The sequence below is a fragment of the Myiozetetes cayanensis genome, unplaced genomic scaffold, assembly GCF_022539395.1.
Source record: "Myiozetetes cayanensis isolate MyiCay16 unplaced genomic scaffold, myiCay2020 scf5-8, whole genome shotgun sequence".
Classification (NCBI taxonomy): domain Eukaryota; kingdom Metazoa; phylum Chordata; class Aves; order Passeriformes; family Tyrannidae; genus Myiozetetes; species Myiozetetes cayanensis.
In genome coordinates, this window is record NW_026087742.1 from 27,195,988 (window position 1) to 27,211,396 (window position 15,409).

The 15,409-nt window shown below is 46.4% G+C and overlaps 1 protein-coding gene across 2 annotated transcripts; it reads right to left on the minus strand.

Moving 5' to 3' along the window:
- Positions 1-8: 8 nt before the first annotated feature.
- On the minus strand, positions 9-14,707 carry LPCAT3 (lysophosphatidylcholine acyltransferase 3). 2 transcript variants are annotated; one of them, XM_050332981.1, is made up of 13 exons: positions 14,548-14,707; positions 5,811-5,918; positions 5,586-5,692; positions 5,339-5,432; positions 5,188-5,225; positions 3,944-4,122; positions 3,403-3,511; positions 2,630-2,716; positions 2,160-2,326; positions 1,416-1,563; positions 729-887; positions 485-611; positions 9-353 (listed from the first exon to the last, which is right to left on the minus strand). In XM_050332981.1, the coding sequence occupies exons 1-12, from the start codon at positions 14,642-14,644 to the stop codon at positions 495-497; spliced, it is 1,410 nt and encodes a 469-aa protein (XP_050188938.1). In that variant the 5' UTR covers positions 14,645-14,707; the 3' UTR covers positions 9-353; positions 485-494. The 2 variants fall into 2 exon arrangements, with proteins under 2 accessions (XP_050188938.1, XP_050188937.1); XM_050332980.1 differs by lacking the exon at positions 14,548-14,707 and adding an exon at positions 10,356-10,374.
- Between the last annotated feature and the right edge of the window lie 702 nt (positions 14,708-15,409).

The following is a 15,409-nucleotide window of genomic DNA, read 5'->3' on the forward strand; positions in this document are numbered from 1 at the left end:
AGCCGATGTGAAAAAGACCAGGAGCAATTTTTATCTTAGATGACAAACGTAGAAAAGTCAGAAGGTGGCTCCAATCCAACGCAGCACCTGCCGTGAGTGTGGTACAATCGTCTGGTATCAGCGGAGAGACACGAGTGCCGGCCTCAGGGCGGCAGAGATAAGGCAACGGACAGAAGGTGGAGGGTCTCAAGGAGGCCTACTCGGATCCCCTCCTTCCGGGTCTCTGACCCTGTGCTTTCTCCTTCCCCCTCCTCGCGTTGAAAAAAGTCATACTTCAACACAGCAAACTTGGCAGGTGATGCTTTGCTTCCGGAGTGTTAAGTCAACTCCTACAAATGCACAGGTGGTACAATCTGAAAAAGAAAGGTGCTATATTTGTTTTGGTTGATTTTATGTTTGCCTTTTTGCCTGGGGCTGTAGCTTTGCTGCCCCACTTCACCTCCTGGTCCAAGCGCAGGATTCTCTCTGCCTAGCACAACCTTACCTTTTGGCGGTTATTCTGCTCTTTTTAGCTTTTCTTTTCGTGGCACAATTAATCTGCGAATGTAAGGCAACACCAACAGTAAGGTGAAGAACAACACGTGGCCAAGGAAATAAATAGACCTGTACACCTGTAAAGAGAAAGGGAGGGTTGAGGATCAGCAAGGAGCTTTGAGCCAAGAGCATATGAGAGGGGATGGAGGGAAAAGGGTTACCACACGTGTCCTCTGTTTGGGGCTACTAAATACCTTCATCCATTTGTCCCAGGTGAAAAGGCAGAATGGCACCAGAGAGTAACCCATAAACATCCAGTGATTAGTCTGCTGCAGCACGTAGAAGATGGGCCGCAAGAGAGTGATAGAGGCCAAAGTGCTTAGGGCAGGACTGTCCCGAACAAGGTTTATGACCTAATTTAAAGAAAAAACCCAGAATTCTCATCAGTTGGATGTCCTGTGGCTGTATATGCGGGGTTTGGGGCCAAAGTTCTCTATCCAGCAGTGTAAAATGAATTTTTAGTAAGCAGCTAGTCTAAAGAAGTAGCTAAATACCTCATCTGGCCAAAGTTTTAACTAAGAAAATAAGTTTTAATAAGGAATACTATTCTCTCAGTACCAGGAGATTAGCAGAGGCATTCAGCTCATGTACTTGTGCTCCAATCTTTTCCAGCTGCCAAGCACTTCAGCTGCCCTCTGCTCATATGCCAAGTTTTCCACTTTCCTTCCCGTCAGCTTCTGCAATATATTTACGGTTTGCCCATGCAGAAGCCACCAACCTACTGAACTCTTAAGAACAAAACCCTATAATGTTTGAAAATCAATTCCAAAGCAAGCAGCTATTTTTCACATTTAATCCAAGTAAAGCCTTCAGTGTGGCAGTTTCCAGACTCAGGGGGAAGGACTGATGCAGGCCATTCCGGTAAGTCGCACAAAGCATACCTGTCTTTCAACGATGACTATCAGCAACTCCATTTGAAAGCACACCAGGTAGCCAGAGTGCAGTCCATGCCAAATGGCCAGGAAGAACAGGGCCAGTGCCTGTGACAGCAGTTTGTTACCCAGGAACTTCAGACGCTTGAAGATGTAGCTAGATCAGAAAAGAAACAAAGTGCTTCCAGGTTATTGTCTGTCCCTCCCTGTCTGTGTCAGAGAGGCAGGGCCCAGGGGACCATTTGCCTTTGCACACCATGTGGTAACAGAATACAGCAAGACCAGGGCCAAATGTACATCAGAACAGTCTTAAAGAAATCCCAGCTATAAGGGGGAGGAGGGCTTCATTATGTACAATTTAGCCGTGTCCCAGCAAACGCTGAACCAAAACCTGGTTGAGCTTGGCACGGGAGCATTGAGAGTCATGATGCAGGAACCAGCTGTGAGAGCAGTTCTGAGGCTGGCTGAGCAGGCAGGCACCTCAAGGGTTTGCTGTAGTTCTGTTCTAGTCTCTGCCGCCATCAACTGCTTGCCTTTATTAATGAACTCCCCCTCCAGGTGAATTAAAAGATCTCTCTAACCCAGTAACCCAATAACCTGTTTCTAATGGCACAGCAGCAAAACACAGAAGAAAGAGCAAGAACTGGAAACCGGCAGATTCTTCCTCTAATGCTCCTGCTCAGCCGAGGATCTTGGTTCTGTTGACACAGGGGTCACGAACACATTATAGAAGCGGAATTTTGTCCTGCTCACCGGGCTACCCAAGCATTGGTGTTGATGTTGAAAGAAGCAATGGTCCCTGTGAATAAAGGTGTTGTCTCATACAGCCAGACCTTCATGTTGGCACAGGCATTCCACAAAGGCTTTCCATTCTGGTCCTTCCCGTTGTACCCCAGACCAACAAGGATGCACACACCTTCCTATCAAAAAATGCACAAGAAAGATAAGAGGAAAATATTGCCCTTTTTTTGTTGGAAAGGCAGAGCTGAAAAAGCTCTGACTCGCTGTGTTGAGTGGAGAGCACCACTGCAGATGGAACAGATGGATTAAAAACTGCCTGTTTTTTAGTTAGCTAACTTGGAGCAAGCTAAATTGACCTGTACTGATCTCCAGATATTTGAATTTCTTCCATTTAGTGCTACGTCCAAGAGCATACTAAGTAGCTGCAAGGGTGTGACCTTTATTCATTTGTCTTTTGCCTCTGGAACAACATCTAGACTCACCGTAACAAGCCAGCAAGTTACATATTTGTAGAGTATAATTTTGCCCCAGATCAATATGTAACCACAACGGAACCAGAAAGGCTTCTCCTGCAGAGACAAGAGTGAAACAGAATAAAAATAAAAACTGGAGGTGAGTGGCTGTAATGGGATAAGGTAGATGAGATCTCATCACTGTCTTTTGTTTTTATCTGAGGTATGTGTTGAGACTGCTGTACGGACTAGGCTGCCAGGCTTATGCAAACTTACACATCATTCTCCTTCCTTTGGTAATATGTGGCTGTACTGAAATAGCTACAGTTTGGGAAGACTCTGGGACTAGCATAATCATTGTGAAATTTACACTCTCATTTATTCACATTGACACAGAAATGCTGAAAATCTGCAAGTAGGAATTATTTGTTAGGAGTTTTGTAAGCACCTCAAAGATTCCGATGAGCCTTGTAAATTACTCTAGTGAAGTTCTTTGCATGTAATTGTTATTAGGAGGGTAATTAAAAGATCATAAAATACATAGGTTTCCAAAAACAGCAGTAGCATCTAAGATTAATTATCTATTTGTAAAAGTTTTGATTTGGTTCAGTTCCCCATAACACAATCCTGTTCTGCATCAAATGGAATCCACCAGATCAGCAGTAAAGCCTAATCAATTGTGGAAAGGCTTATCACTAGTAGCTGAATTATTTTTAAATTGAGGCAAAGCTGAAAAAAAACCTTTAAAAATTAACAAATTCCACTTCTGTGCCCACACCCCACACAACCAAGTGAATACATACCATGTAGTCATCTGAGATGAGGTATTCATCAAAGACGTACAGACTTGACAAGGTATAGGTTACTAGAAACACGAGACCCAAACTCAGGCGCTTGAGAGCAGGCACAAAACTGAGGAAGAAAAATATGAAGAGTCAAAGAAATGCCTTGGAAATAGAACCATCAAATCCATAATTTTAAAAACAGAAGTGGAGAAGTGGAGGTAGAGGGGACAGCGATAGAGAGGTAACCACATTCCACTGCAGCAGCTGCCTCCATTTGGAAGCTGCATTTGGGATTTAAACATTACCAGGTTGGAACTGAGTCTGTACTAAAGATGTCAAATGACTGTTGACATTCATGCCCTGGAACAATGCCGGGACATTAAGCAGAAAGTTACAAGCAACTTTTGAAAGACTGCCTTGTCTTATAAATCACTTCTGGTCACAGTACTTCCGTGTCCAGGCAAGAAGGCAGTTTGCTGCAGGGAACGTAGAGGATTCAGTGGAGGATTCAGCATTCCAGGATTCGAGGAAGGTGAGAAGCTAAGTCGCTGTGTATTACCTATTGGGTCTCTGGCCTGGGACGTCAGTCATCTCACCCCTTGCCAATTTCTGATAGTCTGTCATGGAGAACTGAGGCCCAACCATGAAGGCACCATAGAAATAGGAGAATCCTGAGACCTCCAGCAAGGTAGGAACTCCCCGGACAGCAAATCGCCGCTGCTCAGGGGTCAGGAACTCCTGCACCAAAGGGAGTGGCATTAACATCATCCCAGGGAATTCATACTAGCTCTGGATGTTATGTTCTCAGCCTGCCTCCTTACTGGTCTCAGTTCTTGCTCTCCAGGTACATGGAACTTTAGACTTTGTGTTTCTGATCCATTCCTCTCCCCAGACCTCTCTATCCCCTCTCCCTCTAAACAGCAACGAGATCCAATGGTTGAGACGAGTTGCACAGACCTCTATTCCCAAATAAGCTCAAAACATGGAAGGGATCTATTGACGTGCATCCCTGTCAGCACAGTAGGCATAGCAAAAGACTGTATCAGACCTATTCCAGTCCCTGACTGCAGTTGCATGTACTCTCTCAAGACCTTATCATACTACAATTCCTACTTCTTGAGGCAAGAATTCATCATCTTTAAATACGTGAAACTTCAGCTTGGGAAATTTCAGCTTGACCTTGTTTTCTTGCAGTCAGCAGTGATTCCACGGATGCTAAAGACTAGGTCAAGCCTCAAACATAAGGTGGGGGTTGAAGACACTTGAAGGGTGTACAGGATTAAGAGACTGTAGCAAGTGCAATGCCCTCTCCCACATGCTGTGCTGTGCAACTTCTGTCACTGTCTCATCTGCTCTAAAAAGAGAGTCCTAACAAATGGTAAAGGGCAACTGCTCACAAGGGTATTCTAAGACTAATCCAAGAAAAGGAAGATGGGAACTGAGACCCAGTACTGATGGTCTGCAAGTTCAACGTGCACTACCCACAAGACACAGAGCATCAGGGATTGGAATCTAACGCAACACATTTGGGGGAAAGAGATGGTGAGGAATTTGGAAGGGGGCAGAGTAATATTCTGACACAATTGAAACAACTTTTGTCCATCTCTAATCACTACTGTCTCTGTTCCAAATTATTTCTTTCTGCTCCAGAATTCAGTGCTCTCAGACACTCACAGAGGCTCCCCTCTCAGCTATGGCTTTTACCAAACAATCCAGCCTGCTACCTCACATCCTTTGAACTTGATTTTCTGACTTCTAGCTCACTGGAACAGCATGGAATGACGGAGAAATGGTCTTACTCACCGGATCTTTTCCTCCATCATAGTAATCAATGGCCAGACCTAGGGGTGAGAAACAGTTATTTGAATCCCTGGGATGGGCTGAATAAGCAAGTCCTCTCTTCCCTGAAGCACAGCTTGCAGAGAGCAAGAGATAGAAGAGAGGTGTCACTCACCAATTAACTTAAGTGTCAAGACACAATGTGGCATTGTCCACTTGATGTCATAATGTTCTGTGGCTGTGAAGTAATATCCAGCCATAAGGTATGTCTGAAAGAAACCATTGTTTGGGTTATTCAAACTAATTCCTCCAGCTGGTTTTGATCTGCCTCTGCTTTTCCACCCACAGTTGCTACTGGGAAGTGCAAAACTGAACAGAGGGCTCCCTTCTACAAACTGATGGAGTAAGAAAGAGAGTTTTACCATCTGAAAGAAGAACGTGGTGAAGACGGCAGTGACTGTGCGACCCATTAGTCTCAGAATGAGGAACTGGATTAGGACACATATCAGGGAATGAGAAAACTGCATCCCTGTGGGACAGGAAAAGAGAGAGAGAGAGAGATAAGAAGTAGAAATTACATTTACAGGTTCTCCCAAACTGCAGCTTGCCCTGGGCCAGGCAGCTCTCTTTCGCCAAACTCATCTTACCAAAATTGAAGTAAGCGATTGAGAGTCCTGTGAACACATTGTAGAGATGAATGAGGTAGGTCTCCTTCTGGAAGAGGAAATAGCGCTGGAACAAGGCAAAAGGATATCCTGAGAAGAAAGGAAAAAAACAAAACAAAGGAAGAGTTGTAAATAAGTTTAGACAAGTATTGGTAATGATCCAAAGTACAGCTTTCTTAATATGTTACTAGGAACATGTACTTTACATGGATACATTTTCAACAAAGGTTGGTGTTAATTCCCGATACAGTATTTCCATCTTGGGAGACAGATGCCAGATAAATTACTCTGTATAGAAGAAAAAACAGGAACACCATCATATCAAAACTGACACTAAAGTGCAAGAAATTACAGGATTACAGTTTCTGGCCTCACTCAGTACATATGAATAATGCTTAAATACATGAATCAGGCTTCCAAATTCTGCGACAAAAACACTGAACATAGCAAGAAGCTAGATTAAAAAAGAAAAAGGGGGGGGAGGGAGGAACTTTATGGTTAATACCATTACAATGTGCTGAAAAATTCAATTCTGCTCCCACCTCAACAAGTTCTTTCAGCTTTAATTTTGGAGTTCCTCAAGTGACCTCTAGTAGGATACTCTTGCTTTTCTAACTCTGCAACTTCAGATCTGCATCTGATTTATGAACTAGTGAGCACACATCTGTAACTAAAATCCACTGGTACTATGCATGTAGTATTTTTGGAAAATAAAAATCAGTCAGAAGCATATCATACAGAGCAGCTAAGATAAGTGGAAGGACTTGTTTCCTTGCATTTTCTGTGTATTAACTCCTAGACTAAGTGAGGAATGCCTCCAGATTATTCATGTGTGGCTCAAGTGAGAAGCAAACATTTGTAAAGCTCTCTGGTAGTACGGTGAGAAGTGTCATACAGAACACCGTGAGTCAACTAAATTCTGTTGTCTAGGTGAGTTCACATAGCATACAATAAACATTGCCACTCATTAGACAATAAATATGCTATGTTTTAATACACAGTGACACAGGAAGAGTTGCCCATCTCATGGGTACATGAAGCCCATTCACGCAATTTCTAAAGGCACGTGCACAAGGAGCTGAACTGGGATAGCAGAAGCCATCTTAGTTCTGGCATTTTATTGCTTTACTTTGCAAGATTGTGTTCTTTTGTCCTGCTTAAAAATGAACAAAAGAAAAAGGAAATTCATCGCGAACCACAACACTGGCATCCATGCTACTTACTATCCTAGCTGAAATCTTTAGCAGTGAATAGATCTTTTCTACCTCCACTAATGGGAGTACTAGGAGCAGGAGATAGTCATGTTTTATATGGAGCAGTAATAAAAGGTGACGAAATGCACCTGCATTCTGCCGAGAAGTGTATGATGGATGGAAGGCTTCCAATAAGCGAGGCCAAATCTAGTCACTACTGTGAGAGGAAATGAGAAACTCTGTCATGCTATGTAAAATCTATGTCTGGCAGTCTGTCAGTGGAGCCATTTTAAGGTCCTCTCCATCCCTGCAAGTCCCTTGGGAGGGAGCCTCAGGGTTTGGGACTTTTGGGTTCCCTTCTAGGTCCCAGATGGCAGCACACTCTACTGAGTCCAGATGTGTACCTGCTGCTTCTTGAAACTGAGCTGCTGCTCCCCATTTCCTCAGCCTCTTGCCACCCCTCTTTCGGTCTTCCCTGCCTCCTTGTTGCTGTTCCTTCCTCCTTTTGTGTCCCACACCGGTTTCCACGCCACAGGCTGCTTTCTTGGGCTGAGCAGCCTGCCAAGCCCCACATACCACGGCCCTTCACTCGCAGAGCCTGGCAACCTCCCTCCTGAACACCCAGCCTGCTCTTCCCTTCCACAACAGCGGCTCCAAGCTCCCCTACAAAATGTCTTACCCGAACTATCCTCTCCCTGCCTGCTCCCCCATGGTTTTTACACAGTGTTCTTTTCATTTGCTAACATGGACTTCTGTCCCGTTTCCCCCATTGCTGCCCTGAACACCAGCAGACGGGGAAAGAGGGAATTGGCAAAGGGAGTTCATCACAGAGGCTCTCTGGGAATACAGGAGTAACTAAAAGAATTAGAGCAATTCACATGATCAAAAAAAAAAAGAAAAAAAAAGAAAAAAGAAAAAAGTTGTGTTTTCTACCAATCTTTTACTCAGGAACATACAGACGGGGATTCTTTGTTCACGTGCCAATTTTCCTGCTGAAGTTTAATAAACACAGGAACAACTGGCTTTGAGAAATGGAAAGTGTTAAAAAAATGTTAAGTGTTAGTATCAGATTAGATCAAAGGTTTACAGTGGAAACCGTTTCCCCCTTTTGAATAACGGGGAGAAAAATCAGATTACAATTACAGGCAAAGCACAATTTATTGCTGTTCATTGACGTGGATGCTCTTAAAACCACATTTTCAAGGGTGTCCTACTCTCTCAAAAATCAGTAATATCTTGCAAAAAAGTCCATTTTGATGAGAATTTTTTTTTCTAGATATCTCTCTAGACAGAATTGAAGTATGACTGAATACTATAATGTACTACAAATTTCTAAAAGCCAGAAATGTTATCTCTTTTCTCCCATCCCCATCTCTTTTCTCCCATCCCACATCTCTCTTTGAGAGAGCTGTCTCACTCGTCAGGCATACTCCTTTTTAGCTCTACACAGCAGATCACATCATGGTTTGGGTAATGATGCCCTGGAGGGAAAAGAACCCTTGCAAACAGAGAGCTACTAATATGCACAGCATAGGTGTTTTTAGAAAGCCACAAACTTAAATCCTGGTCTTGCACTACATGGGTCCTGTTCCAGTTCAAAAGTCACAACATCAGGCTAAATTCTTCTGATACTCAGAGTGACTTGTCAGTACTCTGGACTGCAATTTACCTACGGTTCTGCTGCACGAGATAATTTTCTCAGTTTTACAACTGGTTCCACACTGCAGATATAAACTTTAACCCTCAAATGGTAGTGGATACTGAATAGCAGTGGTCATTCTGCTGTGGCCTGTGCCCTTCTGAACACTCATAAACTATCCATTAAATAACAAGAAATTTCTACTGATAACAACGGCAGTACTCCTGCCCCACTACTGCCATGTTCCTGAAGCACAGCAGTTTTTGGAGTTATCACTGCCTTCTGGAAAGCTGGCTGTCACCTTTGGATATGTCAGCAGCAGGACGCTGTGCTGCTTTGCTTCTGCCATTCAGAGACACAGGACAAGAGTCCCTGCTCCTTCCTGCCAAGAGACCCTGCACAGCAGCTCCCACTCTGCCAACCTCCTCTTTCACAGCTCCCTCAGGCAGAGCAGGCTGTAATACTCCAGGAGAAAACAGAAGGGAAACCCTGATCCCAAATAATTCTCCTTCTCTACCCACCACGGAGTTGAAAAACAGTCTGCACACCGAGTTGGGTTTTGCCTCTAGACAGACTGTTTATAGAAGGCAATAAGCAATTGATATAAAAGTGGCAAATTAGACATGAATGCTGCCAATGATAAATCCCTCCTTTTTTTTTTTTTTTTTTTTCAAACTTCACAGCAACAAGAGGATGATCTCTGTTTCAGAGAACCCCCTTCCTGAAAGGAAAGGACAAAGTCAGCTTTTTGGCCACAGCCATTTGGGAGAGTAATGGGCCACTGCACAACACCCAAGTTGTTCACAGAATCTAACTGAGCAGAAGAAGTAAATGATCAAGAAGGTGGATTAGGCAGGATGAAAGTTCTACTAATTCCAAGCAAAAATAGTGCCATCTTCTTGAAGAGGTGATTAAGATGCCTGTCTTTTTCCAGATATAAAGTTGCAAATAAGAATATCAGAAACATTCTTTTCATCTCTGCTCCCTTTATTTCCCCTTTTATATGCATTAACTCTGTTTCATCTTCAAGAGAGTAGACTGATTATTTTCCCTTCTCCTTTGCTGATCAGTTAACTCCTCCTTTGTTAACATCTAGGAGGTCAATTGCCTCCATTTTTCTGTAAAAATGCTAAAACTAAAAGGAAGGGTATAACTGGAAAAGGAAGTGGTAAAATACCAGCCTTACCTAATATTTTGACTTCAAAGGTATTCCCTTTTGCTGTCTCTTAATACTGCAAAAGTGCCACACCTTGTTTAACACTGGGTGCATAAACATGAGTATTTTAATTCAGCTCAGGACTGCACTTTCAAAGTCCACTTACGGTGCTTTAGTTTGCATAGAAGAACTGTCTCAAAGCATTTGAACAGGGCTCTCTTCAGATGAAACTAAACTGAAAATACACTCCAATGGGTGCCTAGTCCGTATGACCAGACTGAAGCAAACTGAAAGTAAATGCTCAAATACCACAGACAAGTCTGCTCCACAGATCTGCTCCTACTGTACCACTTCGCTAATGCAGACACAAGCAGTGTGTAGCATTACACACCTCCCTCTATTTTTTTATTTTTTAATGGACAAGACGTATTGGAAGTTAGGAATTTAAACAAGGCAGCACATAAGTGCTCTGTGACAGGGCTGGTTTTAGACTCCATGACAGGAGAGTGCTGCCTCTTACAGCTTCTCCCATCTCTTAACCATCAAAACCAGTTGTTCACCTTCCCTGCAGTAAGGTTCTTGCTTTTCTGACCAGCTGGGGACTCGGCCTGGGATAAGTCAGCAGCTTTGGGCGACCACAGTGGGGATTTCATTGAGCCTAAAAATCTTCAGGATGCAGAGAGCAAGAAGAAGCAGAGGACGTAAAAAAATTGATGAGAGGGAGAAGAGTAGCAGACAACTGGCAAGCAAAGCAATAGGTTTCTGGCACCTACTGAGTAGGAATGTGTTCATTTCTGCAGGTCCCTGATATGTGTATGGATGAGGGAACACTTCCCCAGTGCTTTTCCTGGCAGGTCTGGGCAAATCAGCAGGGTCAGTTCTGGCTCAGGGGTGTAAACAACATGTTGGCCTCCCTCCACGTTGTGCAGCAGGACATGCCAGGTAGCTTGCAAGCCACTGTGTAATACTATGATCAGATAAATAGCTGTAATTCTTTGGGATCGTACAGCCATGCAAGAAATGAGACCAACATAAAGTCTTAAATACACAGTGCCACAGGGCCCCTGCATCCTGGCTCATGCTTTGAGCGGTGACAGCAGGAAAGAAATCTGTCCCTTCTCATGTGAGGACAGGAGCAGCAGCACAGAAACCCTGTTCTCCTTTGCACCATTAAAGGGCTCCCTCCCTTCTTCCTCCAAGGGGCTAGGACAGCATTGTCCTAGCAACTTATTCCAGCAACTGGAAAGTAACTCTGTAGGGATGGAGCTGAGACCCACTGGTGTCTTCGATGACGACAAAAAGACAAGAGTTTCTCCTGTGGGAACAGTGGGCCCTGGACCTACTGAAGAATGAAAGGTAGAGTACATCTCTCAAAGACATCTTCATATCATTAACAGACATTAGTGTACTGACACATCACACTTCTTTTAGTGGCAGGGTCCAGAACTATGCTTCAAGTCTTACTGCTGTTGATAAAGCAGCCAAATTGCAGACTAATTTCTTCAAAGGTTGTATACGCAAATTTTTACATATGGGAAGTCTGCAGTAAGTTTTTAATCTTGTACAATCTGAGCAAAGGGCTCTATTCTACTTGTATTCCTTGCTTCAAAATTGCAGCATGTATAAATGTGTCTCTGATCTAAATACAAAGCTGTGACTAAAATCCCCATAATTTGCTCAGCAATGTTCAGTTACTTGTTCACTGAAACATCGTGGTGCCCTTTAGGACTACTCCAATTTTAGTTCTTGGATGTTCTTCCTTCCTCCTTTCTCATTCTCCCCTTTATTTATTTTTTTTTCAGTTGTGACAGAATGTTAACAGTTTTATACGACCTCTTTTGGTTATTTCAGATCATGACTAAGTAAACACTCTTATTCTGAATCAAGAGAGTCCATTTAGACTTTTTTTTTTCAACAGTAATTCAGCTTTCTCCAGAAATTAATGTAAGAAGTTGCAACGTCCCTTGTGATTCTTCCTCTTTTTCAGAAGACTATTTTTACCAGTTTTGGTGATCTTCTGAACAGTGAAACCCTAGAAACTGTTGTCACAGTAAAACTGCACAGTGTAGATGGGAAACTGCATCACAGAGCGAGAAAAAGAAACAACTTTTTAATCCATCTTTGGAACAGAGATCTTTGAGCATCTTTGGAACCAAGCTTTGTCCTCGTGGTCTTGTTCTAAAATAATTCAGCAGTATTAGCTGCAGCCAACAAAAATAGTTTTCTTCCTGAATCTATGCAAACACCTGAAATGGAGGAAGCGAAGGAAAAGCCATACTTTGTCTGTCCTAATGTCACTTCCAGCTTTCAGAAATGCCTTTCATTTACACCCCATGCCATCCTATGAAGTGGTCATCAGTGCTAGCTGCATTACCAATGAGCTTAAGGCTTTCAGTCACATTAAATGGATTGTAAACTAAGCTGCAATTAAATGAACATTTCTTTGTGCTGGGCTAAGGAACTCTTCTTACTCTCCTCTCATGTTGCTCTGGAGTAGTGTTTGGCCCATCCTTTTACTGTAATGGTATAATGCTTTACCACCCATCCATTAAGCAGGAAAGCTGAAGTGAATCCCCTCTGCCTGAGCGGTTCAACCTGCATGGCCTGCAAGAGTGCCAAACTACAGGCAAGGCTGTTTTGCATGCCCTGAAGCCTTCTGTCTGAAGTTATGCCTTCCATTGCATGTAATTAAGAGATACTGAGCTAGGGAGAAAGGACAGGGAAAGGCAGGTCTGGCCTCCCAGTTTAGTAAATACATTTTAGTATGCAGACGAGAGATATGAATGGTTTCCTAGTCCCTGATCCCCAGACTTTAATACAAATTATAAAGATCCAGTGGGACCGTGCAAAACAGATAGTGGCCTACCTCAGGAAGGGACACTGTGCTGTCTCAGGGGCTTAGTGTCAACACTGTATGTGGAACATTCATAACAGCACACACGGATCTCATGCTTTCTCAATCTGCTGACTACAGCGGGGACCTCCTTATCTTTTTAGGACAATAACTATCTGCTGTTCATTTCAAAGAAGTGCTTCTGCTCACCCATAAGACACTGAGCAAGAAACAGCCTTCCAATGTAGCGTTCTAGCTCATTACTAGTAAGAAGCAAGAAGGAACTCGGAGAGTAAGATCCAGGTGCGAATATTCTGCAGAGGTATCTCTCTACCGTAGGTGTCTGCCTCCACAAAAGCTTTCTAGGACCTTTTCTGCATAAGCACCTGTTAGACTAGTCCCTTGGTTAATTCACTTGACTAACCTTGTAGTGAACTATCTGCTTTTTCTGGTTTAGGTTTCTGCCAAGCAAGTAAATTCAATCAGATCACAATTAAAGTACCAGAGACAGAAGTGGGAGAAAGGAAAGCAGGACTTTTCCCGTTCAGCTGTTGGGAGCTGCTAGACTAACTCATGCTGACTTGTGCGCATGTCTTGTATATGTTACCTATTAGTCGATTTTTTTTCTTCTAGAAGTTTGGTTCAACTAACTTCTATGTTGAGGTCAAAATGATAATCAGTTCAGCCTCCTTTATCTACCCTTGATGTGAAGAATGTTTTGGTTCAGCTTGATCTCGCACATCATAAACTAAATCAGGCAGAAATAAGTCTAGTGCAGACCACAGTTACAAAGTGACACAGTTTTTCTTGCTTGCATCTTTTCTTAAAAATCATACTTCTAGTTAGCCAAAGCAACTTTATTTTGACAGATCACACAGGAGCAGTTGCATCACTTCAAATATATTTTCAGGTTCAGCAGAAAGCTTGTATTTCCTTTCTGCCAGGTGACTACACCCCCAAATGCTTTCACAACCCGAAGTTTCACTGAGCATCTGCAGAGATGGATGCAGATAGGGTGTATACATACACTTGAATTAATGTTTTGGGAGCCATAACCTCCCCCTCAGTGGCTAGCCCACATCATAACGCTAGCCCTGCCGTACCCATTTCACACGGGACTAAAGTATCTCATGTTTACATAAGCGCAGGCAGTGTGTGTTTTGCAACATGCTTCGCGTCGCAGGTGGAGAGCAGGGCATCATCCCACTTCTCCCGGCCACTGCGCTGGCAGGCTCTGCTCACCCTACCTGGCAGTGCCCGTGATGACACGCCACTCCCTCAGTGCCATCACTGCTGCAGACACCAGCGATATCTCTGGGCCGCGACCGCCCTGCACTCGGACGGGGCAACACCTGGGAGGGGCTGCGGGGATTCCCGAGCGGACACACGCTTGCGGGGGGTGGGATGCACACGGGGCCCCGGGGCACTCACACAGAGCCAGCGGGACCATCGCTAACAAAGTTCCTGTGCCCGGGATACGGGCCCCAAGCGGGGTCTTCCGCTGGCACCCCGCGCTCTTCCCCGTCCCGCTCCTACAGGCGGTCTGCCAGAACCGCGCCCCGACATCCCGCGGGGAAGCCGGGCGGAGTCCCCTCTCCGCCGGGACGGCCGGGGGCTCGTCCCGGGCGGCTGCCGCGGGGCGCGTCCCGCGTTCCCCGGGCGGGGCGGGCGCTGCCGGTAGCGGCGGGGGCTCGCCCGCCGGCTCGCCGCGCACACGTGGCCTGGTGCGGCGACGCGGGCACAGGTGCGGCTCCTCGCCGGCGGGGCGATGCCCATGCCCGGCCCCGGCCGCCGCGCAGCGCGGCACGGTGGCCGAGCGGCGGGGTCGCCCGTGCCCACGGCGGGCGCGGAACCCCGCCCGGGGCGCCAGCCCCGCTTCTCCCCCCGCCTTGTCTTACCCATGAGGATGGACAGGATGAGGCGCAGCGCCTGCTCCGACGAGCCCAGCGCCTCGGCCAGGCGCGCCAGGCTCCAGCCGGCCCCCGCCACCGCCATGTTCGCCGCCGGCCGCCCCGCCGGCCGCTCGCGCCCCGAGCCCGGCAGCGGCACCAGCCAGCGCGGCCCCCGCACCGCGCGCGGCCCCCCGCGCTCCCATTGGCTGCGCCGCGCCCGGCCCCGCCCCCCCGCGCCGGCGATTGGGCGGCCGGTGGCAGCGGGGCCGGGCCCCACGCGCACTAAGGCAAAGGTTACCCGCGGGTGGGCGGGGCCGCGGCCCGGCCCCGCCGGCCAATGATTGGCGGAAACGCTACCGGGGGCGGGGCGCGGGAGCGGTGGGAGGGGAGGGGCGGGCACGCGGGGCGGGGCCCGTGCCCCCATTGGCTGCGGCGGGACAGGAGAGCGGCGGGGCGGGGCTGGGGTTATTCGCGGACACGAGGCGCGCGCGGAGGGCGGGAGAGCGCGCGCGGAGGGCGGGAGAGAGGGGCGGAGGCCTCGGCCTGGGTCTGCGTTCCGGCTTTGGCCTTGACCTCCGCCATGGCCTCGGCCGCAGCCCCACCCTGCTCTTGGCCTCGGCCTCGGCCTCAGCTTCGGCGTGGGGCACCGCTTGAGCTTCCCCAACGCTGCCAGGTTCCACCGCCCCTTTTGTCCCCAGAGGACAGACCCCTCTGTGTGATGCTTAGCTCTTGCGGCCCAGAGGGATCCACTTCCCATACCAGTGTTATGGCAACACCTGTCACATGCCCTGTCTCTTGCTCTGTCCCTGTAGCACCTGACAGAGTGTGCCACAGTGCCAGGCACAGTTTCAGTGGTGCCCAGTGACAG